Below are 26,714 nucleotides of genomic sequence, written 5' to 3'. Positions count from 1 at the left end.
GTCCATTGAACTAAAAGCTTATGTTCTTCCACTGCTTTCCTAAAAGATTTATTTATTGCGTTACTACTCTAAGCAAGGCACTTGCACTTAGCACTGTAAATTAATTATTCAACTCTCTCAACACTACTTCGGTAGTGGTGTTATTGCCCCCTCTGTAATGACAAAGAAGCTAAGGTTCCTAGACGTTAGGCAACTTCCCCAAGGCCATACAGCCTTGGAGTAAGGAAGGAAATGGTTCAAGTGTCCGTAAGCGGCACGAGGCTCGCATGTTTGGCTTCCCATCGCTGTTAAGCTGTAAGAATTAGAGTGCAATGCATGTGCCTGCTAGTAAACAGTAAACAGATGGGAGCGAGTACTCTACGTGAGAGTGTATGGCTGACGCTGCATTAGAGGAGCTGAGATCAGTGCATTTGCAAGTGTCCTGAGAGGCAGCATAAGCGCGCCATAATACAAGGGGCTCGCCTCCATAGAGAGAGAGAGGGAGGGGGAGGGGGAGGGGGAGGGGGAGGCGGAGGTGGGGGGGAGGGAGAGATGCGCAGGCGCACAGAAGCCCTGCAAAATTTGGGAGGTCATCCCGCCTCTAGGGGGTGCCATGCGAGCCTGGTCAGGGTCCCAAGCCGGCAGCACGCTCTTTTGCTTCCACCAGTGCTGAGGATCTCGGGATCCGGTGGAAAAACAGCTCCTTCAGGTGATAGGTTCCAGATCTCTGGGGGCGGGGACGCAGGGAGTGGGAAAAGCGGAGCCCGGCCAGGTGACCAGTCCAGAAAGCCGCCTGCTCCTGGGAGCCAAGCCAACTCTCTTTCTACCGCTGAGGTAACGCAAGAACGGGCGGTGTCTGGTTTCGGGGCGGCAGCAAGGGAAGGTCCCGCTTTGTGGGCGGGGTTGAAGGCGGGGAGGTCCGGCAGGGGACGCGCTGTCACTCTGCTCCATCCCCGCTTCCTGGTCAGCGTCCCGCCCCCTCGGGTGCCTGCTCCCTGCCTGCGCTTAGCACTTGGGAACGCGGATTCCTCTCTCTCTGGGAGGGTCCTTCCCTCCCTCCACCCTCTGCTTTCCTCTCAGGTGAGGCCTCCATGGAGCGGTTCCTGGCCCAGTTGTGCGGCACCAGCGCGTCGCAGCCGCTCCCTGTGTGGGAGGGAGACACCACCGGCCACTGCTTCACCCAGCTGGTGCTCAGCGCCCTGCCCCACGCGCTCCTCGCTGTGCTCAGTGCCTGCCACTGGGGCAACCCGAGGTGGGTAGAGACGGGTGCAAGAGATCTGTCCTTGTGTTCTTGCAGACCTCACTCGAAACCCACATCTCCGCGGAAGTGTAACCGAAATAGTGAGATCTCTGGAGTAGGGGGCAAAAGTAGAATAAAACGTGGGCACAACCACTCTGCAGCATTGTGGCTGTTTGGGGCAAGTTACCTGGCTTCCCTGAGCCTCATTAACATTGTTGGGAGATTTAACTTAGATAATGCATTTAAGCATATAGTGCAGTGCTTGGCACATTTTTAAAGGCCTGATGCATGGTAGAAATCATCACTTTTGTAGATTTTCAGATGCGCAAACACAGTTGTCATGAATTGGAGGCAAAAGTGGGTGAGCAATGTTTTTAAGTCAAAAAGGTTAACGTGTGCCGAAGATGTTGGACCAGTTTCTCACCACTTCCATCTAGGAAACCTCAGTGTTTCTAGGCTAAGAAAAGCATATGTACTCGTTGGAGAGGAAGCAGTCGGTAGAAGAGAAGAGCAAAATCAGAACCTTAATCCTTCCTGAATTTGGGGCTATAAGGTGTAGGTGCTAAACTCACCTTGATTTTGTACTTAGTTCCTGTATGTCTAGATATGGCTAAAGTTAATCTCACTCTGGCTACTGATAAGGCAGGAGGGATGTCTGGTCTGTCTTTGGGAGTCCCTAGTCCAATGGACAGACTATGTCCTTACCTAAGATGAGTTAGAGGATGATGAATCCCTTCCTTGTGTAGGAGAGGCTTCAGAATTGCTTGGTCTGGGAGTAATCCTGATTTGTCTCCTATGCAGAGACAAAAGTCTGGAGAGGATTAGTCAGTCAGCACAGAGTGACACTGACTAACTCAGAAGGATTATCTGTGCTCAGAGGAGTATCTTTTAAAAGTTGGCCTAGGGCTTCCCTGGTGGCGCAGTGGTTGAGAGTCCGCCTGCCGATGTAGGGGACACGGGTTCGTGCCCCAGTCCGGGAGGATCCCACATGCCACGGAGCGGCTGGGCCCGTGAGCCATGGCCGCTGAGCCAGCGCATCCAGAGCCTGTGCTCCGCAACGGGAGAGGCCACAGCAGTGAGAGGCCCGAGTACCGAAAAAAAAAAAGTTGGCCTAGTCCTTTGGGAACCCACAGTGTAAGGAGAAGGCAAGAAAGATCAACATGTAATCCACAGAAATTGTGGTTATCTCACTTCATTTAACAGATTTTTGCAAGTTGCTGAAAAGGTTTAGAGAGATCCAGAATCTCAGACAGGAAAGGACCTCAGAGGGCTTTGGGTCCAGACTCCTCACTGCTCACTGTGCTGATGAGGAAAATGAGATGCAGAGAAGGAAAGAATCTTGCCTGAGTTCATAAGACTGGTTAATGGCCAGCTTGGAGCCAGTGTACCAGCCTCCAAGGGCTCACAATGTTCTTCTGTCCCCACATCTTAGAAAAAAGAATTATTAAAGGTTGACTTTTATCTGAATATAAACCCCTCCATATAACTGTGATCCCTGAATTTTTTAAAAGAAACCCAAAACATTTTAACCTACAATTAAAGTTTTCAGTAACCCAGCCCTACCAACAACAAAGGGAATACAGATTTATATGTTTTTAGATGAACCTCTTCTTATATGAACCTTCAAGGTGTTCTGATATGTACTGTTGCAGGTGTGTTTTCCTGCACTTGAGTTTTTTAAAAATTAATTAATTAATTATTGGCTGCATTGGGTCTTCATTGCTGTGCGCAGGCTTTCTCTAATTGCGGCGAGCAGGGTCTACTCTTTGTTGTGGTGCGCGGGCTTCTCATTGCAGTGGCTTCTCTTGTTGCGGAGCACAGGCTCTAGGCGCGCAGGCTTCAGTAGTTGTGGCACGCGGACTCAGTAGTTGTGGCTCGCGGGCTCTAGAACACAGGCTCAGTAGTTGTGGTGCACGGGCTTAGTTGCTCCGTGGCATGTGGGATCTTCCCAGAGCAGGGCTCGAACCCGTGTCCCCTGCATGGGCAGGTGGATTCTTAACCACTGCGCCACCAGGGAAGCCCCCCTGTACTTGATTTTTAATGCAGGCAGATAACCCTTTTGTTTATTAAAAACGTTTTTTGCAAGCCAAGATGATACAAACAAAACTGAAAAGAGGTTTTTCTTCAGCTAATGGAGTCACAAAAATGATCCACACCATCTTCTACAGCCATTGGAGAAACAGAGAGTAGAATATTCTGAGGCTTCAGAAAATTTAGGCTATAGTGTTAGTGTATAGAAGCTGTATGTAAGTCAAATTTTTATCCATCTAATAGTGCTTCGGATGAATTTAAGGGTTATTTTATGTAGGTACTTTTGTAAAAATGAAAACTCATCTCTTAGTTGTTATCTGTAAGAAAATTCAGGTTTTTTGGGGTTTTTTTGTTTGTTCTTTGGTGTTTTTTGTAATTAGGGTCTTCATGTTCCGTACAACATTAACTCAGAATTTTTTATTTCTGTGGCAAAAGAATGACAAGAAACGGTATAGGTAGATTAGAAAAATGGGTTAGGTTAATCCAGGAAGATTTCCTGGGAGAAAAGACCCTGAGTTCCAGAGTAAAATGGGATGGAAATAAGGTACACAGGCAGGAAAGTGAGTTGATTCCCTCTAGGTAAGTGAGTTACTGGAGGTATGTCTGGACCCTGAGTCAGCCGCGATATGCCTCCTTTTCTCTTTTCCCCCTTGTCCCCAGGAATCCAGGTTACATCCCGCACTGCAGTCCTGGCTGGCGGGTCCGACTTGCAGCCTCCTTCCTGCTCTCCATTTTTCCACTGCTAGACCTCTTTCCAGTCGTTTTGCCACCGGGGGCAGGCCCAGGGCCCACAGGGCTAGAGGTGCTGGCCGGGGGCGTGGCAGCTGTGGCCTGGATCAGCCACAGCCTGGCCCTGTGGGTGTTGGCTCACTCCCCTCATGGCCGCTCCCGGGGGCCCTTGGCCTTGACTCTGACTGCCTTCCTGCCAGCCCCAGCCCTAGTGCTGACCCTGCTATGGCACTGCCAGCGAGGCACACTTCTGCCTCCACTTCTCCCAGGGCCCCTCTCCCGCCTATGCCTTCTCATCCTGCAGCTGGCTGCACTCTTGGCCTATGGACTGGGCTGGGCAGTCCCTGGGCGGCCACAGGAACCCTGGGCCCAGGAGCCCCTTCTCTCCGAGGGACAGGAACCCGAGGTAGCTGAAGATGGGGAGAGCTGGCTGTCACGCTTTTCCTATGCCTGGCTGGCACCATTGCTGGCCCGTGGGGCCCGTGGAGAGCTCCGGCAGCCCCAGGACACTTGCCGCCTCCCCGACAGGCTGCACCCAACCTACCTAGCCCGTGTCTTCCAAGCACAATGGCAGGAGGGGACCCGAATGTGGAGGGCCCTGTATGGGGCCTTGGGGCAGCGCTACCTGGCACTTGGACTGCTGAAGCTGGTGGGAACCATGCTGGGATTCTCAGGACCCTTGCTACTGTCCCTACTGGTGGGCTTCCTGGAGGAGGGGCAGGAGCCACTAAGCAATGGCCTGCTCTATGCCCTGGGGCTGGCCGGTGGGGCCGTTCTGGGCGCTGTGCTGCAGAATCAGTATGGGTATGAGGTGCGAAAGGTGACACTTCAGGCACGGGGGGCTGTGCTGAACATCTTGTACCGAAAGGCTTTACAGCTGGGGCCCGGACGCCCTCCCACTGGGGAGATCCTGAACCTACTAGGCACCGACTCTGAGCGGCTGCTCAACTTTGCTGGGAGCTTCCATGAGGCCTGGGGCCTGCCCCTGCAGCTGGCCATTACCCTCTACCTGCTGCATCAGCAGGTGGATGTGGCCTTCGTGGGTGGTCTGATCCTGGCACTGCTGCTGGTTCCCGTCAACAAAGTGATTGCCACCCGAATCATGGCCAGCAACCAGGAGATGCTACAGCACAAGGATGCACGGGTTAAGGTGAGGGGCCGTTTGGGGTCCCTCAGTTATCCAGAGTCCCCAGGTCCTCCCATGCACTGTGCCTGAGAGAGTGAGTGTGATCTAGAAGTTGAGAGCTCAGACTGGAGAAAGACAGACATGGGTTCACATCCCAACTCTACCACTTACTAGTTTAATCACTTCAGACAAGTCACTTAACCTCTTTGGGACTTCGTTTCCTCATCTGTAAAACGAGGATAATAATAGCTTGCCTCATAACATAGTTGGAGGATCGTATGAGATACTGCTTGGCAAGTACCAGTCCCAAAGTAAGCACTAAGTAAGTGTAGCCTGTTAGGAATATTATAGTATTAGCTCGTGCAGCCCTAAGAGCAACCCTAGGAGGTAGGAGGTAACCTGTCTGGGGCCAAATGGGATTTTAGTGTTAGAGCCAGGACCCAATCTCCCACCTCCTCATCTCAGGCACAGAGCACCCCACAACCGCATGTGAAGAGGCCTAGGAGCACCCCAGCTACCTCTTAGGGGTGGGCTGTGGGGAAAGGAGTAGGCCTCTCTCCTGCCTGGGCCAACTCTAGGTGTGAGGGTCTGGCTGAGTCGTTCTGGGTTGTGCAGTGATTGTAGTACCTTTCCAGAGGGGATGATGGGCTTAGGGAATCCATACAGCGTGGTTGTCAACCTCTTACTGCTGTAGCTCCGAGTGCTAATGGGGAGGGTGGTGTCTCTGAAAGCTGGTTATGGCATGAGGCCTTTTCCCCTACCCATGACAGCTATTGACTAGTCTCCGGGGCCACCTGGGAAGGCTCCCAGTGCCTCCCTGGCTTGCAGGCTGGGGATGTTTGAATGTTAGGATTCAAGGAGTTCCTCTGGCCCTTGCCTGTCTTGCCTGGCCCTGTCATCTGCCTGACTCTGGGCTGTGGTGTGCCCTCCTACACCTGTATACTCCGGTAGAAATAGTTCCCATACCACCCGACCCCCCCTTTACTTTCCGCCGCTTCATCTAGGAAGGTGGGAGGATTCCAGCTCCAGCCTGCCCCCAGCTGGAGCATATGGGGGCTCAGAATACCTGACATCTTGTGCCAGGATCCTGGGGGAGACTGAGCAGAGGAGAACACACGTGAGCAGTGTCTCCACTTTGTACTGCTCTCTTGTCCCCACCCCTAGCTCGTGACAGAGCTGCTGAGTGGCATTCGTGTCATCAAGTTCTTCGGGTGGGAGCAGGCGCTGGGGGCCCGTGTAGAGGCCTGCCGAGCTCAAGAGCTGGGGCGACTCTGGGTCATCAAGTACCTGGATGCAGCCTGTGTGTACCTGTGGGCTGCCCTGCCAGTCGTCATCTCCATCATCATCTTCATCACCTACGTCCTCATGGGGCACCAGCTCACTGCCACCAAGGTGAGGACCAGGAGGGGAGGGGACGGCTGTAGGAATGCATGGGAGAGAAGCAGCAGCAAGGAGACTGCAGTGGAGTGAGGGGTGGACTGGGGCCCTCAGTGCTGGCTGGGAAGGAGGGATGGAGGGTCCCTGGCTGCCTTATCCTTTCCCAACCAAGGAGAAATTCTCTGAAGGGACCTTTCATCTGGAGCCTCGGATATATAACCCTTCCCTCTGCGAAGGAATTCCTTTCTTTCCTCTCCTCTTTCTGTCCTACTTCTGGTTAGGTCCCCTTATCCTCATTCTGATGGCCTTGGAGGAAAAGTTCATGATCCAGTGCAGGGTGGATCCAGTGCTGGGTATAGCCAGGTGATGTTGTACTTGGAAATTCTGAGAAGGTCTCAGAGTGAGCTAGGTGTGTGTGCTTATCAGGGAGCAACCTGGATCCCTGGAGGAGTATCTGGAATTTCTGGGATTCTTGGACTGGCCACCTCTGCCACCTCTAACCCAAGATTGTCCAGCAAGCTCCTCAGTTTTGCTGCTGCACTGTTTTCCCCTCCACAGACCTGTCTGCAGGGCCACCCATAGAGCAGGCCTTCAGATAATTCCCAAGCTTCAGGTGATGCTCCAACCCTTCCCCCTACCTTCGACCCCACTTAGGTGTTCACGGCCCTGGCACTGGTGCACATGCTTATTCTTCCCCTCAACAACTTCCCTTGGGTGATCAATGGCCTCCTGGAGGCCAAAGTGTCCCTGGACCGGATCCAGCGTTTCCTCGACCTTCCCAACCACAACCCCCAGGCCTGCTACAGCCCAGGTAAGGGGAAGCTGGAGGGCAGAACCTGGCACAGGGGAGGAGGGAACTGTAGCCCCTTGGTTGCTGTACACAGATGCTGCCAAGAGGAGCCAGAGGCAGCAGAATTTAGGCGGGACAGGTGGCCATTTCCTGGGGGAGAATCCTCAGACCAAGACTGAGGCTGAATTAGCCCTGGGCGGGTAGATTGTGGATTAGAAGCCCAAGCTGAGTGGCTTCTTCCTTGTTCAGATCCTCCGACAGAGCCATCTACAGCCTTGGAGCTACATGAAGCCCTCTTCTCCTGGGACCCAGTTGGAACCAGCCAGGACACCTTCATCAGTCACCTCGAAGTGAAGAAGGTTGGTTGGTCAGACACCCTAGTAGAATCCCCGGACTGACGAGGGACATGCAAGCTCAGTGATGGATAAACAAGGACAGAGCCAATCATAGCAAGATGGCCCAGTGGCTCTAATTACTGAGGGAAGGACCAGAGAGGTTTTGGTGAGCAGGTTCTCATTGGAGAGGAGATGATACCTTATCTCTGAATGTCAGTTTTCTAACACACAACCACTTCAGAGCAGTCACATCTCTCCCTGGTCACCAGACCATTCACCAGTCCAGTCCAACAATTGCATTTTTCTCTCCGTGTCCCTCAGGGGCTGTTGAGTTCAGAACAGACTCCAGAACTTATCCAGCATCTTCCCTGGGGTAGGGACCTCCGGGAGAGGCCCAGCAGCATCTGCTCAGAAGGATTTTGAAAATGGTATAGATAATCCTCTATTTAGCCTGGTGAAAAGGAATCACACCCTGTGACTCACACTCTGGCATACATCATCAAAGAAGCACTTGAAAGAACATTCCTGGCAGGACGGCAACTCCTCTTCACCGAGTCCTGAGTTTTCACTCTCCCCTGACCCGTGTCCAACCCTTTGCCCCACAGCTCAACCCAGCGTCCTCCAGTGGAGCCTGAACTGCCTCTGCCGCATTTGGCTCATGTTTCTGGCTTGCACTGAATGTTTTGTTTTTCCTCTTAGTTCAGGCAAGACAAGGCTGGAATTTTTGAAAGGAATTTTACTAATGTGTCAGTTGGGGCTTTTTTGGATATAAGTCATAGAAACCCACTGGAGCTAGCTTAAGCCAACAAGAATTTGTAAGAAGGATATAGAGATGAATTGCGGGATCCACAGGCAAGCACGTGGGCAGATCTCAGCAGCAGCCCAGAGCCAGGCCTCGACTCGCCGAGCAGCTCCTTCCGTCTGCTTCTCTTTCTGTATCTGCCTCATTCTTCTCTCTCTGTGGACCTGCTCTCCACGAGCAGAAGACAGGCCTGCAGAGAGCCCTTCCACTTACAGGCCACAGCCAGAAAGAGGGAGGCTTCCCAGGGAAGGGTCTCAGGTTGGTCTGGTGTCCACTCGAAGATAGGCTAACCCTGGCTGGCAGTGTGGGACATCACAGACAGAGCTGCTAGGAGCCCCACCTGTTTCTTTCTTTTTTTTTTTTTGCGGTACACGGGCCTCTCACTGTTGTGGCCTCTCCGGTTGCGGAGCACAGCTCCGGACGCGTAGGCTCAGCGGCACATGGCTCACAGGCCCAGCCGCTCCACGGCACGTGGGATCTTCCCGGACCGGGGTACGAACCCGCGTCCCCTGCATCGGCAGGCAGACTCTCAACCACTGCACCACCAGGGAAGCCCCCACCTGTTTCTGTGGAAGGAATTTTTTTCCATTGTGTACAAAGAGTATAGCTCCATGAATGTATGTTACAACTAAGCAAGGAAGGGAGCACAGAGAATTTTAAACTGCAAATCACAGAAATGGGTACCTGTGCAAAACATTGTTTTTGCCCTGAGCTATTAGAAATCTAGCTGCAGGGACTTCCCAGGTGGCGCAGTGGCTAAGACTCTGCCTGCCAGTGCAGGGGACACAGGTTCGAGCCCTGGTCCAGGAAGATCCCGCATGTGGCGGAGCAACTAAGCCCGTGCGCCACAACTACTGAGCCTGCTCTCTACAGCCCGCGAGCCACAACTACTGAGCCTGTGAGCCACAACTACAGAAGCCCGCACGCCTAGAGCCCATGCTCCGCAACAAGAGAAGACACCGCAATGAGAAGCCCGCACAGCACAACGAAGAGTAGCCCCCTCTCACCGCAACTAGAGAAGGCGCAAGCACAGCGATGAAGACCCAACGCAGCCAAAATATATAAATAAACTTATTATAAAAAAGAAAAAAAAAGAAATCTAGCTGCAGGTGGAGTTAGCCAGCCCAGCATCCGGGCCCCAAAGCCTGGAGTCCTTCCTTCCCCTCACCCCATCCTGGGTCGCCTGCCTCAGACCTTTCCTTGGAAGTTCTCGGGCAGTTTTCCTCCCGTGCTCTCTGGCACACTGCTGCTCTCCAAAGGCCCTTCACACAGTGAAACTGATGCTTCTCTGAGTGGAGAATAAAACACCCTACTCCCCTGGGGCCACACGGCATCTGTCACTGAGGCACAGCTCAGCCTGTGGGGTGGAGAATTCTTTCCCTCCAGGCTAACTGGGGCCTAGAGAGAAGCCTCCATGGGATGATTGCTATCCCAGGGCCTCAGGAGGGAGACCTGACACTTGTGTGGCTTCCTTGCAGGGTATGCTGGTGGGCATCGTGGGGAAGGTGGGCTGCGGGAAGAGCTCACTGCTGGCTGCCATCGCGGGAGAGCTGCACAGGTAAGCAACTTCCAGCGCCCCGTGTCCTCAGCTCTGCCCTTCGTCAGCACTTTCCTGGCCCCTGCTACATGGTGGACACCTTTTTAGAGGCCACAGGATGCCAGGATGAGCAAGACATGGTCCCTTTCTTGGGAGAGTTTTCAGTCTGTAAAGGGGAAGGAAGTGAAAGTGGGTTCTCAAAACCATCACCACAGAGTGTTAGAAGTGCTGTAATAGTGAGTGAAGAAATAAATGGAAACAGCCGGCATCAGCTACTCTTTCAGAAAGTGTGCTTGTGCACGGGAGGGATCCAGAGAGGAGCAGAGGTGTGAGGGAGGGCCTTCTTATTTCATGGTGAGAATGAATGAGTGCAGGGTGGTGGCTACACTCTCTTCTGAGCACATCGACATATGACAGCTGCTTGGCTGCAGCCGAAGAGCAATTTCTTCCCTTCCCCGTCCAGAGTGAGCCTCCAGCCTCATTAGGATCCCTCGACCTCAGTGGCTGCCCATCTAGAGAGCCATGTGACATGGAGCGGGACCCCGTGTAAAAGACAGCAATCTGGAGAGGCTTCTGAGAGGCAGGGGCTGGGCAGAAAGGGGACCAGCGGGGCGCCAGCCTCCCATGCTGCTGGCCTGGCTCTCTGCAGGCTGCGGGGGCGGGTGGCAGTGTGGAGGCTGTCCAAAGGCTTTGGCCTGGCCACCCAGGAACCCTGGATCCAGTTTGCCACCATCCGAGACAACATCCTCTTTGGGAAGACGTTTGATGCCCAGCTGTATAAGGAAGTGCTGGAAGCCTGCGCCCTCAACGATGACCTCAGCGTGAGTGCCTGGCCACCCGCTTCCCCGCGTCCCTAACACCGCAGGTCAGAGACTTGCTTCTCTGGGAAGGGGTTGCTTGTACTCAGGCATCATTTACCCAGGACTGGCCATCAGGCTTTGATCCTCCCAGAGTGTCCAGCTTCTGCACAGGGCCTGGGTGGGGGTGGGGGGGAGACTGGGTGTTCCACACAGCAGCCGAGGGAACCCTGCAGCCTTTGGGACTAGGGGAGGGTTTCCTATGAGGCTTAGCTCTCTGTACATCTGGCTAATGGTCTGATTCAAGAGGCCTTCTCCCACCTCCCACTGGAAGAGTCAAGGTTATTCTAGAGAAGTCTGGCAAGCCCATCAGACCCCCCACATCCAGAATGCTAAATTTAAGGGGGATGAGAGTCCAGCTTTCTCCCGTGACTTTCCCACCCAACCCCCATATCCCCTGCAGGACTGTCATCAGCACAACCCTGTCCAGGTAGATGTGGAACTTCCCTGGAAAGGAGGACCTTTGACTCCAACCATGGAGCATCTTATGTCCACTTATCATTTGTTTCTACATCAGGCATTTCCCAAATGCCTCCTGGGTACAGGGAGCTGTTCTGGGTACTAAGAAAAATGAATCACAAAGCTTTTCCCTCAGGGGAGCCACCATCTGGTCGACCACAGGTGCTTCCTCTGGTATGGGGACCCCTTAGCTAAGGAGACCTCTCCCAAGGCCACAGGATACCTCTTCCAAGGCTCGGGATACCTTCCTTCTCTAAAAACCTAGGAAAGTTTCACTTTGAATTTGGCCATCTTCATCCTTGCCTGTTGAAAAGGCAGGGTAGTGAGTGTGACAGAGTGGTTAAGGATCTACATTCGTGTCCTGCCCTTTGCTAGCTGTGGAATGACCTTGGGCAGGGTACTTACTCTGAACTTTGGTCTCATCTGTGAAAATGAAATAACGTCAACTTCATAAGGTTTCCGTGGGGGTCAGATGAGATGATGCCTGTAATGTGCTCAGCACATAGAAAGTGTTCAACAGGGGACTTCCCTGGCAGTCCAGTTGTTAAGACTCCGCGCTTCCACTGCAGGAGCCACGGGTTCGATCCCAGGTTGGGGAACTAAGATTCAGCATGCTGCGTGGCGCAGCCAGAAAAACAAAAAACAAAAAAAGGAAAGCTTATTAAAAATTCCTTAAGAAAAAAAAAGAAGAAAAACGTGTTCAACAAATGCTCCTTTTTGTTGGAGTTGTGGTTTGTCCCCTCTGGCTCACATACCCCAAAGTCAAGTCCAGTCTCCTCAAGTTCCCTGGCTCTCTGACCCCCTCCATCTCTTCCCTGCAGAGGGATAGGAAATGGGGTGGAAAGTATTGGGGGGCTCGCTGACCAACACTGCGGTGCCTGTCCTGTCAGATCCTGCCTGCTGGGGACCAGACAGAGGTGGGGGAGAAGGGTGTGACCCTCAGCGGAGGACAGCGGGCCCGGATTGCCCTTGCTCGTGCCGTCTACCAGGTAAGTTGAAGTTGGGGGAGCCCGGAGCCTCGGGAGCTTTGCTGGGGAGGGGGCAGTGTGGGGATATTTTCATAGGCATCCGGTTTCTTCCCTCTCCCCTGCATACTCCTAAGGTGTTGGTCCCTTGGCCATCCCAGCCCCCTTTTGTAGATTGAAGGCAGAATTAAAGGCTCTTTAAAAAGCATTATGTGGCTTGAGGCACTGGGACCCAGCAAAGCTGAACACTGGCCCTGGGGCACTGGCCTTGCATAACTGGAGGGAAGTCCACCCTCTGGTCTCACCACCTTCTTTACTGCTGTAGCCCCAGAGTTCCTCTCAACCATATTCCGGGATGGCCTCAAGATCACGTCCTAGGAGAGGTCTGGGTTCTGGCCAGAGGACTTGATATCCATGATGCCCCCACCTCTCCCTAGGAGAAGGAGCTCTATCTCCTTGATGACCCTCTGGCCGCCGTGGATGCGGACGTGGCCAACCACCTGCTGCACAGGTGCATCCTGGGAGTGCTGAGCCACACCACGCGGCTGCTGTGCACCCACCGCACCGAGTACCTGGAGAGGGCTGACGTGGTGCTGCTGATGGAGGCCGGGCGCCTCATCCAGGCTGGTAATGTGGGCCACCAGGGTGGGAGCCCGGCTGAGCGAGGGAGCCATCTGCTCGGGTGCGACAGATGGATTGTCAAGTGCAGACTCTGCCACCCCCTCTGTGTGTGATCTGGGCCCCGTCATACTTCTGTCTAATGGGAGACCCTCTTCTGCCTTCACAAAACTGGTGTGAGGAACAGAGAGCAGGAGGGAAAGGAGCCTGTGGCTTTGTGACGCAGGCTTTGTGACTGGGAGCTTTGGGAACTTAGAGGCCCAGGATCTCAGAAAACAGTTTGATGTCCTCGGAGAAAGGCAAGCAGTCAGGTTTAGAACAATCATTTTATTTAAAAACAAATAAACAGAAACTCTGGTGGATTATTATCCAGAGGGACATGACCATTGGCACGTTCAGTGGAGAGAAACAGGAGCAGATGAGGCTCCACCAGCGGGTTAGGAGTTCCAGGAAGCATGAGGAGAAAGCCCAGCGGTAGTGAGAGGTGCCTCTGGACAGGGTTCTCACAGGTGGCCGTGACTCTCCTCCCAGGGGTGAACATTTTCTGTCTGTGCTGATCGGACTCCAGACAGAGAGGGATGGACTTGATGGTCCTGCTCAGGGTCTGCGGGTCCAGGGCACAGCCCTGCTAGGGTAGGTCAGGGAGGGGGTCCAAAGAGCATGGGAGGTGGATTGGCTCACATGTCTAGAAAGGCATAGAATATACCCAGAAGAGTCCCCTCCTAATCTCCCCTGCTGCCTTCCAGGGCCCCCTTCTGAGATCCTGCCATTGGTACAAGCTGCCCCCAAAGCCTGGGCTGAGGATGGACAAGAGTCTGACCCAGGTACGGCCCGGGGTGAGAGGAAAGAGCCTGCTCTTCGCCACCACACTTGTAGGGAGATGTTTCTAGGAAGCTTGCCTGCCCCTGAAAACACTAAGGTTTTCAACTGTCATCCTGTAAGCTTAATACCCCCCCGCCCACCTCTCTGATTCACAGTCACAGCCCAATCAGTACAGAACCCAGAGAAAACAAAGGAGGGGCTGGAGGTGGAGGAGAGCACGTCTGGCCGCCTGCTGCAGGAAGAAAGCAAGAAGGAGGGCGCCGTGGCCTTCCACGTGTACCGTGCATACTGGAGGGCCGTGGGCTGGGGCCTGGCCCTCGCCATCCTCTTCTCTCTGCTCCTCATGCAAGGTAGGAGTAAACCCTGCAGGCCTTCATCACACCCCCAGCCCTGTCGCCTAGGTCCCCATCACATCCATCACCTTGTACTAATCACTACAAAGCCCAGACACTCGACCATGTGTGGGCGACAGCTGGGACTAGAGACATGTCCCCAGTTCTGAGGGTCCCAGGGACCGGGAGCCGGGGGGGGGGGCGGGGATGCTCCGTAGCCTTCTTCTGATCTGCCCCCAAGGCTGACTCCCGTTCTGCAGATTCAAGATCACGCTCTCCCCAGAGTTGAAGGGTGATGGGCCCAGGAAAGAAGTGGACACTGGGGAGGACATAAGGTGGGGACGGCTGGGGAGGAGGGTGGAAACGGGGCTGTCTGAATAGAAGGAAGAAGATGAGCTGTCTGGCAGCTTTCTCCTTCCCATCCCCACCCAGCAACCAGGAATTCGGCTGACTGGTGGCTCGCCCACTGGATCGCTCAGCTGAAGGCAGCCAAGAATAGCTCCCAGGAGGCGCCAGCTCCCACCAGCCTGGGCTCCGCAGGGCCCCTGTCTGCCCAGTTGCTCTTCTTCTTCCCCGGAAGCCTCTAGTGAGTGGCTGGGGCCAGGAGCAGGCCTGGGGCTCTCAGAGTGGTTGCCAGGCAGGGAGTGAGTTGGGGGGCTGGTGTTCCAGGGCCTGTGTCTCCTGGAGGGTGGGGAGCAGTGGCGTTGGGAGGGGCCGTGGGGAAGGGACCCCTGAGTGGCCCCACTTTTGGTTACCCACAGCCCCCTCCCCACCACCCAGCACCTCAGTGTTCCCACTGCCCAAAGCTGCCCCCAATGGCTCCTCAGACATCCGTTTTTACCTCACCGTGTATGCGACCATTGCTGGCGTCAACTCCCTCTGCACCCTTCTCCGGGCAGTGCTCTTTGCAGCGGGTACCCTCCGAGCAGCCGCCACCCTGCACCGCTGCCTGCTGAGTCGAGTCCTCATGGTGAGGGGATGGGAGGGTGGGGGTGGCATGGGGGGCCCTTCCGGTACCTGGGCTCCATCAGGGGCCCGTCCCCCCTCCTGGTCCTCAGGAGAAAACAGCCCCTCACAGATGGGTGCAGCACTTGAGACCTGGAGAGGCCAAGCGCAGAGCAGCTGCCTGGGTTCAAACCCAATTACTTAGGCCTATAGCTTCCTCATCTATAAAGCGGGGAGAAGAGAATCTTCCTCAGATTTACTTCCGGCGCAGAGGACCCCTTAGTTCACGTGAGATCCCTCTTTAATTTTATGTATTAATCCATTCCTATTTATCTGCAAACCCTGTTTTCATTTCCTCTCCTTCCCTTGATAAGCAGCCGTCCTAGGTGTGTTTAATATGTATCTTTTTGGCTTTTTGCAAAATGCCTGTGTTTTGTGTGCACATAGTTTCATAAATGACTTTCCTTTTCTCACAGTTTTTATTTAGAGTCTTTCTAAGGTCCATCCCTGTTGCTGTGTGTATATATAGTCTGTTGCTTGCCCCATAGGTCATCATGAGGATTAATCAGTACATCGAAAGTGCTTAGGATATAGTACCTGGCATATACTAAGTGCCCAATTACAATTATTATTAACGATGTTGTTATTATTACGAAGCTCTTTTTTTGTCTGTTATCTTATTAGGGTCTCATTATAACCCTGTGAGGTGGGTACTATTATCCTCATTTTACAGATGAGGAAACAGGCTCTGAGAGTGTGTGCAACCTGGGCAAGGCTAGTTCTGTGGCCGTGAACCCAGGACACGTGGGTCTTTCCCTTGCCTCTCCAGGAGCAGCTGCCCACTGTCTGCCCACATCTTCAGGCTGTGAAGGAATTAATTTCTCATAAGCTGGCTTTAGGAAATGCTTCAGCAAGCCTTTTTTTTTTTTTTTTTTTTTTTTTTGCGGTACTCGGGCCTCTCACTGTTGTGGTCTCTCTCCTGTTGCGGAGCACAGGCTCCGGATGCGCAGGCTCAGCGGCCATGGCTCACGGGCCCAGCCGCTCCGCGGCATGTGGGATCTTCCCAGACCGGGGCACGAACCCATGTCCCCTGCATCGACAGGCAGACTCTCAACCACTGCGCCACCAGGGAAGCCCTCAGCAAGCCTTTTGACCTAGTGCCCTGCCTTAAGATAGGACTGATCCCCAAGTAAAGGCAGAGAGTTGGGGGACAGGGAAGGTAGAGAAAGGGAAAGGGTCTTTGAGACCGTACCTCCCAGTAGTAAGTAGTCTGAATAGCTAGCAGTTACCAAGCACCTGCTCTGTGGCAGGCAGACCCTCCTAAGCTCCTGACTGCTGTCTGTGGCTTCAGTCCTGCTGTCAGCCCCGGGAGGTACAGTTTCATTACTATCCCCCTTTTTGAGATGAGGGACAGGGGCCTTGAGGAGATGAAGCCCTCTTACGTGGGGTCTCACATCTGGTAAGTGGCAGGGCTGGAATCCAAGAAGCAGTCTGACTCCGGAGCCTGAGCGCTTGACCATGGGACAGTGTGGACTTTGACTGCCGCCCTCACCACTCTGTCCCGCCACAGGCAATCAGAATGTTCCTCCTAACGTCTAACTAAGTCTCGCTCATGGCCTGAAGACTCCATCTTCTGGAAAGAGATTAGCTACCTGCCCTTGAAAGGGGGGTAGGCACGCCTAGCACAGAAGTAGAGGGGTGGCCCGCCTGGCCTCTCAGGGCCCCCGCTAGCCAGAGGGATGGGAGAGACTGTCTCTTTCCCACCTGGGGTATTCTTCCTCTAAGCTCCTCCAGCCCCGCCTCAGTGCCCCCAAACTCTGGGGACACTTTACTCCTTTCCTCTTCTCTACCTTGGGCCTTTCCCCCCAGCCCACCTCCCCCAGGGGCTGCCTCCATGGCTTCTCTGCTGACCCCTGCCCTGGCCCACCCACACCCCTCCTCCCAGGCACCGGTGACTTTCTTCGACTCCACGCCCACGGGCCGGGTCCTCAACCGCTTTTCCTCCGACGTGGCCTGTGCGGATGACAGCCTGCCCTTCATCCTCAACATCCTCCTGGCCAACGCGGCAGGCCTGCTGGGCCTCCTGGCTGTGCTGGGCTCTGGCCTGCCCTGGCTGCTGCTGCTGCTGCCGCCTTTGAGCCTCATCCACTATCGCGTGCAGCGCCACTACAGGGCCTCCTCGAGGGAGCTGCGGCGCCTGGGCAGCCTCACCCTGTCTCCTCTCTACACCCACCTGGCTGACACCTTGGCGGGCCTCCCTGTGCTCCGGGCCACTGGGACCACCTACAGGTGTGTGAGGTCCGCCTCCTCCAACCAGTGCGAGGGGGGTGAGGTGCTTGGGGGAGGGGGCACCCCTGAGAAGAAGGGGGTCGGGTCTCAGTCTCCTGAGAAGGGAAGGGTGGGTGAGGGCATAGGGGGAAGAGGAAAGAAACAGAAAAGGGGGAGAGTGACGCTGAGCAGACCCCTACGAGAGAGCACATTGGCTCCTCCGTACCACTGAGGTGCAGCCTGTGGGCGTGCAGGTCAGCTCCGAGCAGGAGGCATCCTACGGGCAGGGCGTCTGGGCAGGTCCGTGCAGCTGTGGCGTGGCTTCCCCCAGGTTTGAGGAGGAGAACCAGAGACTCCTGGAGCTAAACCAGAGGTGCCAGTTTGCTGCCAGCGCCACGATGCAGTGGCTGGACATTCGGCTACAGTTAATGGGGGCTGCAGTGGTCAGCGCCATCGCAGGCATCGCCCTGGTGCAGCACCAGCAGGGCCTCGCCAACCCAGGTGCCGCCCCGGGACCCTTCACTCTCACCGCAGAAGTGTGTTCTTCCCAGCACCTGCCCCAGACCTCTCCCTGCACTGCCCCTACAGCCCCAAGCATTTTCACCTCCCAGCCAGGGTTCCCTGTGAGGATATGTTGTCATTCTCATCACCCGCGCATTTTAGAGTTGAGGAAACTGAGTCTCGAGGAGTCACTCACCCTGGTGGTCGTGGATCTGGGACTAGTCAAGTCTTCTGATCTCCGCCCCTCCCTGCTCACCCGTCCTCAGTACTTAGCAACTGGCCCTAGCCCACCTGCCTTCCACCCGTCCTCCCTCGTAGCCTTTCCACTCTGCTGCAGCCAGCCTCCTGTGGGCCTGGGCTGGCTCCTGCATCTTCTTGCATCAATGCCAGCTTCCTCTAAATGCCCACGGTCCACAGCTCAGGGTTCGCCCGTTCTTCCCAGCCATCCCCACACACATCCCAGCGTCCAAGCCTCCCCTGGCAATTGTGTTCCCTTCCCCCAGGACTCGTGGGCCTGTCACTGTCCTACGCCCTGTCCCTGACGGGCCTGCTCTCCGGCTTGGTGAGCAGCTTCACACAGACAGAAGCCATGATGGTGAGCGTCGAGCGGCTGGAGGAATACTCCTGTGACCTGCCCCAGGAGCCCCAGGGCCAGCGGCCGCAGGTAGCCTGCGCCCTCACCCCAGCCTGGGTGCTAGAACCCTGAAGGATCCTCCTGACGGCCCCAGTCTCTCCCCCAGTTCCTTTCCTTGTGCCCCCCACCATTTTTTCTCTGCTCCTGTACCGTCCCCTGTGATCTCCCTGATTTTTGTGTCCATCCCCCCATCACTCCTCGTTTCCCCCACCTCTCCTCTCAGGGCATCCATCCCTCATTCCTCTCCCTTCCACTCTCCTCATTCCTCCCCATCTCACCCATCTCCCTCCCTCTCCCACCCACGGACCCCACCAGCTGGGCATTGGCTGGCTGAGCCAGGGGAGCGTGGAGTTCCAGGATGTGGTGTTGGTGTACCGGCCAGGGCTGCCCAATGCCCTGGATGGGGTGACCTTCTACGTGCAGCCTGGAGAGAAGCTGGGCATCGTGGGCCGCACGGGCTCTGGCAAGTCTTCCCTGTTGTTGGTGCTCTTTCGGCTGCTAGAACCCAGTTCTGGGCGAGTGCTGCTGGACGGCGTGGACACCAGCCAGCTGGAGCTGGCCGAGCTCAGGTCTGGGGGAGGGAGGAGAGGGGACCAGACTACTGGCACTTAGAGGAAGGCCCAGTTAGGAAGGCTTTATATAAACTCAGGGCAGACAGGGTTGATCAGGTGAGACGGAGGATGGGACAAGCAGGCGAGGATAGTGAGCTGCCAGTGCTCAGGTCGGGGTTCACAGCTGTGGTCCTAAGGTTTTCACCTTCCCAGGTTCACCTTGTACTTCCCAGCATACACCTTCCGCTCTAGACCACCAGTCACTGCCTCCTGAGTCAGAGCCTCCCAGGTGCTGTGACCTCGGGCTTGGCAGGCGGTGCTTGGGACAGCTGGAGACCTGGGCCAGTTTCCTCTGGCCACAAGGGGTCTCACCTGGAGCTAAACACGCCTCCCAACCACGTTGCCCTAGTATCATTTTTTCTGAGTTCCATGATGCGGAAAAAGGTAGGGATGCTCTGTCCTAAAGCCCATTACTGATCCCAGGCCCTGGCCCTGGCCTTCCTGCCTTCTCTTCTAACCTGTGGTGGCCATAGGTTGACCATATGGCTCCTCAGGACCCGATTTCAGGCCCGCTTCCAACCTTGAAGCATCCCCTATCCAGTCATTCCTTGGTCCCCTCTGGTCATTCTTTGCCATCCACTGCTGTCCCATGATGGGAGTCAGTACCATACGGTTTAGCTCGTGCTTGTTCTGTTTTGCCCCTCAGTGAGATGTAAGCTCCTTAAGGGCAGAGTCTAGGCCTTTGGTTCCTTTGGTATTCCTCATAGCACTGGCACAGTTCTAGGTACATGGCTGACCAAGCGGGGAACAGGATGGGGGTTACGTTCAGGTCTTATCCGCAAGCTTTTCTGAAGGGCTGGACCTATAGCTAAAACCTGTGCTGGGAGCAGAAGTGGCCACATCTCCAGCCAAGACCCCCATGTCCTGTCCCGTCCTCATCCCCCAGATCCCAGCTGGCAATCATCCCCCAGGAGCCCTTTTTGTTCAGTGGAAGTGTTCGGGAAAACCTGGACCCCCGGGGTCTGTACGAGGACAGGGCCCTGTGGCAGGCCCTGGAGCAGTGCCACCTGAGTGAGGTGATCATGTCTATGGGTGAGTTCTAGGTCCTGTCCTGCATGGTGGCAGGAGTGAGCAGGGAGGGGGTTGAGGGAGGCTCAGAACTCAGGGATGAAGATGCTGCGCTTTGCAGGTGGTCTGGATGGCGAGCTGGGCGAGGGGGGCCGGAGCTTATCTCTGGGGCAGAGGCAGCTGCTGTGTCTGGCCAGGGCTCTCCTCACAGATGCCAAGGTAAGACAAGAGGAAGGGACATTCGAGAGGGCCAGGAAGAAGGCAGGGGACTTGTGAGGGGTGGGGGGTGAGGAAGTGCACTGGGAGAGGTCTCAAGGGACCTAGTTAGCGTTTCTTTTAGAGCTGGAGGTGGGGAGCTGTGGGCTGGCCTGCGCCAGACCGGGAGGCGGGGGCTGGGGCTTATGTAGCAGCCACGGCTGACCCTCTTCTCCCTCCTCCCTGCTCATCCTCTCCACATGGTCCAGATCTTGTGTATCGACGAGGCCACAGCAAGCGTGGACCAGAAGACAGACCAGCTGCTCCAGCAGACCATCTGTAAACGCTTTGCCAGCAAGACAGTGCTGACCATCGCCCACAGGTGTGTAGGCATCCAGAGTGAGAATCTAACCAGGGGCTAAGGTGTCATGGACCCATAGCCTCCCTTCCTTTCAGAAACCCCAGGAGTCAGGGCTCCAGAGATTCCCACCTCCATGAATCTCAGCTCCGTGTTCTCCAGGCACCAACCCAGGCCCTTTGTAGCGCATTGTCTGAGGGAGCCTGCAGCCCCTCCCCTGGCACAGAGCCAGGGGCTGAAGCCTGTGGGGCAGGCTGGTGCTGTCCAGAGGAGAAGAGGAGGGAAAGCAGGTCAACTTTCTCTAGGGCGTCGTCCTCCATCCCCACGCTGACCACCCTCTCCCACGCAGGCTCAACACGATCCTGAACTCAGACCGGGTGTTGGTGCTGCAAGCCGGGAGGGTGGCGGAGCTGGACTCCCCCGCCGTCCTGCGCAGCCAGCCCCACTCGCTGTTCCAGCAGCTGCTGCAGAGCAGCCAGCAGGGAGCCCGCTCCTCTCCCTGAGGGCCCCGCGTCCCTGCCCACAGGGCCTCCCTCTGTGCTACCCACTGCTGCCTGGTACGGGGGGCCTGCCGCTGTTTACACCCTTCTGTGGCTCTACCTCTCTCTCACCTCCGCAGAGGGGAAAAGGGTACCCTGGGCTCCTCTTTACAAACCACTCCTTCTCGGGGGCAGAGTCCCGCGGCTTCCCCAGAAGCAGGCCTCTGCTCTGGCCCTCTTGCATCTGGGACTCCAGGCGGGTTTTTTCTGACAAAGGAGCCCACGTGCACTTCCATAGTTTTATTTGATAAAGTTCCATCTTACACTCTGTATTAAAAAAATAATATTTCTGGCATGAGGCTGAGGTCCCTCAGTGTTGGGTATCCCAGCTGAGGGGTGGCGAGAAAGGGCCAATCCACTCTGAGCGGCAGAGGAGACGAAGGAGGGGGCAGGAAAACCCCCACCTCCATCACAGTGCTGTGGTCTTCCCAGGCTCAGGGGGCAAGTCAGGCGGCAGGGGGAGCCCTGCCGACAGCATGCTAACCTGACACTCCTGGTCCTGGTGCGCCGGGGCATAGTGTGGGGCAGAGTAGCAACAGGGTCCAGGGGGGCAGACACCCCGGCGCCAGGCCCTCAGGGTCAGCAACACCGTGGACAGGACCAGAGCGGCAGTGACAGCCCCAAACAGCACCACGGCCACCAGGCTGGATTCGCCCAGCCTGGCCTCTTGCCTCCGCACTACCTCCTTCACGGAGATGCGCAGCAGACCGGCGCCCCCGCTGTGGGGAACAGGCCCCGTGGCAGGTACCACCACAGCCAAGGTGGGCCCCGGGGGGATGTCCGCTATGGTGGCGGGATCTGGGACGGGTAAGACTAGCTCACAAGTCTTGCCACCATAGCCACTTGGGCAGAGACAGTCAAAGTCGTGGACCCGGTCCCGACAGCGGGCCCCTCTCTGGCATGGGTGGCTGGCACAGTCATCCAGGTTGATGGTGCAGAAGCGCCCAGCAAAGCCCTCAGGGCAGAGGCAGGAGAAGCGGTTGATGCCGTCCAGGCAGGTGGCGCCGTTAGCACAAGGCCGCATCAGACAGTCGTCCACGTTCACCTCACAGCGGGCACCCACAAAGCCCGCCAAGCAGCGGCATGTGAAGTTGAGGGCGAAGCCCTGGTCGTCCTGGCACTGCCCGCCATTCCGGCACGGGGAGCTGAGTGGGGTGGGAGAGGGCATTTTACCGACGGCCATCTGCAGGGTAGCCCGGGTGGACATCCTGATCACTGCCACCACTACCACCCCCCTTCTAGCTATGTCACCTTGAGCCACTTTTCTGTGAGACTCAAATGCCTCATTTTAAAACTAGGATTAGGGGAATTCCCTGGCGATCCAGTGGTTAGGACTGTGCTTTCACTGCCAAGGGCCTGCGTTCGATCCCTGGTTGAGGAACTAAGATACCACAAGCTGCACAGCACGGCCAACAAATAAATAAATAAAAGTGTTAAAGAAATTTTAAATAAGTTTTTTAAAAAAATAAAAATGGGATAAGAGCAGTACCCAGCTTCCCAAATGGTAAGGGTTAGATGAGATAATCCAGGGTCAAGCAAGTAGCAGAGGGCCTGGCCCCAAAGCAAGGCTCAAGGCAAGTGTACAGTTATTATCCACGCAGGCTCTCAGGCTTGACCTGGAAATGAGGAAGAGTCCAGACCTGTAGGCCATTTCCCCATTCACCACGAGGCATAAGGCTGCTGTGTGGAACAACTTTAGGGGCTGCGTGCCACCCTTCCTGGGAGGATGAGGGGAGTCCTAGGCCCTCAGCCTCCCCACCCAGGGGAGTCACACACTGATGTGTTACACCTCCAGCCCCTGTAGATTTTTGTTGTTGGAGAAATGGTTCACATGGTACCAAAAAAGTTGAGAAACCCTACAGATACTCTGACAGACCGGGTTTTATCTTCGAGTACCCCCGTGTGGGACTTCTGACCGTCAGCCCTAACGCTGCCCCACCATCCTCTCAACAGTCCTCTCTCCTCCATCACCAGATCCTCATCTAACCTGGGGCCAGCACTCACCCTGCCTGCTCACAGGGTCCGGCCTTGCGCTCACAGTCACGCCCGTGGAAGCCCGGTGGGCACACACAGTGGTACTTGCCGCCCCCGTCATATACGCACTGGCCTCCGTTCCGGCAGGGGGACTGTGTGGTACAGATGTGCTCATCTGGAGAGGAGACCAGGAGGGCTCGGGGTTAGCCCCTCATGTCTGGCACCCAGACCTGCCCAGGCCCCACCCAAAGTTCTGTGGGCGTGGCTCATACTACAATCCCAGCCTGGGCTGGTACAGTGTAGTGGGGGAAAACAACAACACTGAATTTGGAGTCGGGAGGCACTCAGCCCTGGCCCTGTTAGTCTGTCTCAAAGTGCCTTTGGGCAAGTTGTATCTTGCCTGTAGATCTCAGTTTCCTCATCTGTGATATGAGTACAGTTTTCCGCAGGTGTCTTGCCTACCACATAGGGTTGTGTTTAGGACCAGTTCAGACAACAGATAGGTATAAAGTCTAAAATTATAAGCTACCATGTATTTTCGGGTTTGAGCCAGACACAAGAGGCGCTCAATAAATAAGGATGGACGTTCTCCCAAGACACATGGGGTCCCCAAACAACAGCTACCCTCTCTACTCCCCTACCTTTGTCACAGAACTTGCCTGCCCAGCCACTGTGACAGATGCACTGCCAGGGCTGGTGGCAGGTACCATGCTGGCAGCCAGGCATCCTCACACAGCGCTCACAGTGCAGCCCCTCCCAGCCCGGGTCACACCTGATGGGGAGAAGCACAGGGTCAGGGCTCTGGGTAGAAGGATGTGAAGAAATGGAGGAGGCAAGATCAGAGCTTCTAGGAAACAAATATGACAGCCCCCAAGTGAAAGCAGGCCTATCCCGGGTTGATATAGGGCTGTGCAAGGTCACGGGACACATATATGGTATCAGACCATCGGACACCAGCATTCAAGTCCTGGTTCTGCACTTTGTCTAACCTTTCTGAGCCTCAGTTTTTTTCACCTGTAAACTAGGGATACACCTGGCAGGGATGTGTGGAGGAGGAAATTACGATGATGTCTAAGTGCCCCCAGCACAACTCCTGGCATGTCTGAGGTGCTTAGAAACATTTTTTTCTAAAAAGAGTGACCTTGAAAGGTCATCAGGACTATCTTCCTACCCTGATTCCAGGGCAAAGGCCTGCTCTACTTCAGAGAGTCCCAAGCACCCTCAGGACCTTGCCCTGTCAGCTCATTTCCTTATGACCAGACACTCTTTTCCTCCTGCTGCAGAATTTGCCCAGCCCCACCCCAGTGAGTCAATTACTCAAATTCATCAGAAAAGACTCTTGTAAGCGCTTCTCCGCAGCAACGCTTGCAACAGCCTTTCTTTTCCAGGCTAAACCAATTCTATTTATGTCTTTCCTTTATCTCCCCTTTTCCTTATGGCTCCCACTCTCCACACTCCCTCAAGCTTCGGGTCTTTCTCCTGGTATCTTGAAGAGGAATGTTGCAGAATGCCTGGCTGGGAGAGTGAAGTGGGGAGCCGTGAGCTAGAAGAAGCAAAGGAGAGGCAAGGCAAAGGGGAACTGGGGAGGAGTAAGCACAGGGTGAAGGGCTGGCCTTCTGCCCTGTGTGCCATGTGCACGAGGGGATGGGGAGAGAGCAGTAGAGTCTTAAGCCCCTAGACATTCTGCTCTGGGGCTTGAGCTGGTTGTGGGTGTGGAGGCCCGGGAAATGTGGAGCACACCGTTTGGGAGCACGTGCTCGGAGAGGTACCTGCAGGAGCCATCAGGCGCACAGCAGCCGTGGGCCAGGTCACAGTGGGCGCTGCAGTCATCAGCTGAAAGAGATTGATGTGAGAGGGGTGAGCCCGGGGTCAGCGCTCAGCTGCCTGAGATGCGGGGCTAGGGAGAGGATGCAGGGTCCCAGTAATTGGGTGGACTCAGCTCTGGGACAGGGCAGAACAGAGACTCAACCCATTCCAAAGGGATGTCCTGGGTGTCGCCAACCCCGCGGGTCGGAGCGCCTGCAGTGCCATCTCTGGCCGGCAGAGGTCAACGTGCAAGCGAGGGACAGCCGGACAGGGCCGTGACCTGAGCCCAGGGGAGCGCTCACCTCGGGCAGGCTTTACGGGTGCCCCCAGGATGCACAACAGGCACACGAGATGTAGGCAGCGGCAGCCGCTGGGCATGGTCAGCCCCGGCCCCGGGAGGGACAGACGGACCGCCAGACGTGCGGACACCTGTGGGACGGCACAGGCTGGGAGGCGGCCGGACGCGGAGATAGCGGCACAGATTCCGGTTCCGAGTGATAACGAGCCGAGAGGGGAGAGGGGCATCCAGACAGAAAAAAGCGGTGGGGGCAGCGGAGGGAGGGGGCTGGGAAGGTCTGAGCGGACGAGGGGATTGGAGACAGGAACCGGGAGGGGGCTCTGTAGGAAGGAGTTGAAAGATGGGCAGCGCAGAGCGAGGTCAGGACACTGGAAGGGCCGGGGAACGCAGTCGGACGGAGAGGGACAGGGAACAGCGCCGAGGGGCGTCCTCGAGCACGGGGGCGACTAGGGGGCTGGTTCCCGGCAGCGAGCAGTCTCTGCCCCCCACCTCCGACTCCCCGCAGGACTTGCTCCCGCATCCCCTTCCTACCTCCACGGCACTCGGCTCGGCCGCGGCGCGGGGCCTGGGCACCCCAGAACGCCCCCAGCCCAGCGCGCCCCTGCCCTCGCGGTCCTCACCTCGGGCTGGGAGGCGGTGCGCCCCGGGGCGCAGAGCGAGGCCGGATCCGACGGACTCAGCTGAAGGGCTGGGCCGGGGCGCTGGACCGCCCTTAGCGGGTCGCGGGGCCGGGCGCCCAGGCGGCTGCCATGCGAGCCAGCGCTGGGGAATCTGGGGCTCAAGGCGACCCCGAGCGGCGGCGGCGGCGGCGGCGGCGGCTCTTCGCACGCGCTCAGGCCGCCTGCCAGGCGCGGCGTGTGCCGGCGGAGCCCGCCTCCCCCCTCCCCTCCCGGCCCGTAGCCGGCCCGCCCCACACCCGCCCGCGCCCGGCGCCCACCCCCGGCGACGCACCGCGCACCCCCGCCCCGGCGCTCACCCTTCCTCTGGGCCGCGCGCTCTTCTGGGACCCCACCCTCCGCAGCCGCCCGACCTCTCCGCACCTCGCTCTCCCTGATGGGAGGAGGAAATTATGGGAGTCTAAATGGGAGCGGACTGTAAAGGGTCGGCCAAATGTGCACAGCCGTTATTCTCCATCTCACATCTCCGCTTTCGTGACCCGCACTGCTCACCCCACGCCCCACCTCTGCTCTCACCAGCCCGCTTCCCATCACGCTTCTCATATATATCCCATGCACGTTCAGGGCACACTTGCCGCTCCTGGCCCTCCTCCTGTCACCAGCCCACGCCTCCTCCATTTGTAAATCCTACATCACCTACTTAATCTGTCTGCTCCCCTCCTCCTCCGCCCCGTCCGCTTCTTGCCGCCCTCATTGCCAACCACAACCTTCCAGGATCGATCCGTGCCTAAGTATTAGCCTGGCCCACTCACCCACCCCCTCCATCCCTCCTTCCGTCACGTCTGTCTTTCCTACCCCACTACTTTCGTGACCACTACTGGGAAGCTTCTCTGAACTGGGAACGCCCCTGACTTTGTAAATGTGCCCCCGCAAGTTCCCACCTGTGTGCCCCGGAAAACAT

General features: G+C 56.3%; 2 protein-coding genes across 10 annotated transcripts; one reads left to right on the top strand and one right to left on the bottom strand.

Annotated features, from left to right (window-relative positions):
* Positions 1–605: 605 nt before the first annotated feature.
* On the top strand, positions 606–21,351 carry ABCC10 (ATP binding cassette subfamily C member 10). Of its 5 annotated transcripts, none has more exons than XM_067752857.1 (22): positions 606–813; positions 1,060–1,231; positions 3,911–5,129; positions 6,270–6,497; positions 7,137–7,293; positions 7,522–7,631; positions 9,888–9,967; positions 10,596–10,767; positions 12,153–12,251; positions 12,665–12,854; positions 13,592–13,669; positions 13,823–14,017; positions 14,432–14,585; positions 14,780–14,969; positions 16,890–17,233; positions 17,544–17,713; positions 18,217–18,308; positions 18,663–18,916; positions 19,845–19,990; positions 20,088–20,185; positions 20,431–20,543; positions 20,869–21,351. In XM_067752857.1, exons 2-22 carry the CDS (start codon positions 1,071–1,073, stop codon positions 21,020–21,022), a joined length of 4,404 nt encoding a protein of 1,467 aa, XP_067608958.1. In that variant the 5' UTR covers positions 606–813; positions 1,060–1,070; the 3' UTR covers positions 21,023–21,351. The 5 variants fall into 5 exon arrangements, with proteins under 5 accessions (XP_067608958.1, XP_067608957.1, XP_067608960.1 ...); XM_067752856.1 differs by having other exon boundaries at positions 607–813; positions 18,217–18,377; XM_067752858.1 differs by lacking the exons at positions 606–813; positions 1,060–1,231 and adding an exon at positions 948–1,059 and having other exon boundaries at positions 5,001–5,129; positions 18,217–18,377.
* DLK2 (delta like non-canonical Notch ligand 2) lies at positions 21,284–26,398 on the bottom strand. Of its 5 annotated transcripts, none has more exons than XM_067752865.1 (6): positions 26,113–26,398; positions 25,141–25,267; positions 24,802–24,865; positions 23,674–23,804; positions 23,063–23,207; positions 21,284–22,203 (listed from the first exon to the last, which is right to left on the bottom strand). In XM_067752865.1, exons 2-6 carry the CDS (start codon positions 25,214–25,216, stop codon positions 21,468–21,470), a joined length of 1,152 nt encoding a protein of 383 aa, XP_067608966.1. In that variant the 5' UTR covers positions 25,217–25,267; positions 26,113–26,398; the 3' UTR covers positions 21,284–21,467. The 5 variants fall into 5 exon arrangements, with proteins under 5 accessions (XP_067608966.1, XP_067608965.1, XP_067608963.1 ...); XM_067752864.1 differs by lacking the exon at positions 26,113–26,398 and adding an exon at positions 25,668–25,986; XM_067752862.1 differs by lacking the exon at positions 26,113–26,398 and adding an exon at positions 25,757–25,986 and having other exon boundaries at positions 25,141–25,456.
* Between the last annotated feature and the right edge of the window lie 316 nt (positions 26,399–26,714).

This window comes from Pseudorca crassidens, chromosome 10 (genome assembly GCF_039906515.1).
Source record: "Pseudorca crassidens isolate mPseCra1 chromosome 10, mPseCra1.hap1, whole genome shotgun sequence".
In the NCBI taxonomy this organism is placed as follows: domain Eukaryota; kingdom Metazoa; phylum Chordata; class Mammalia; order Artiodactyla; family Delphinidae; genus Pseudorca; species Pseudorca crassidens.
This window is presented reverse-complemented; position numbering and strand designations above follow the sequence as displayed.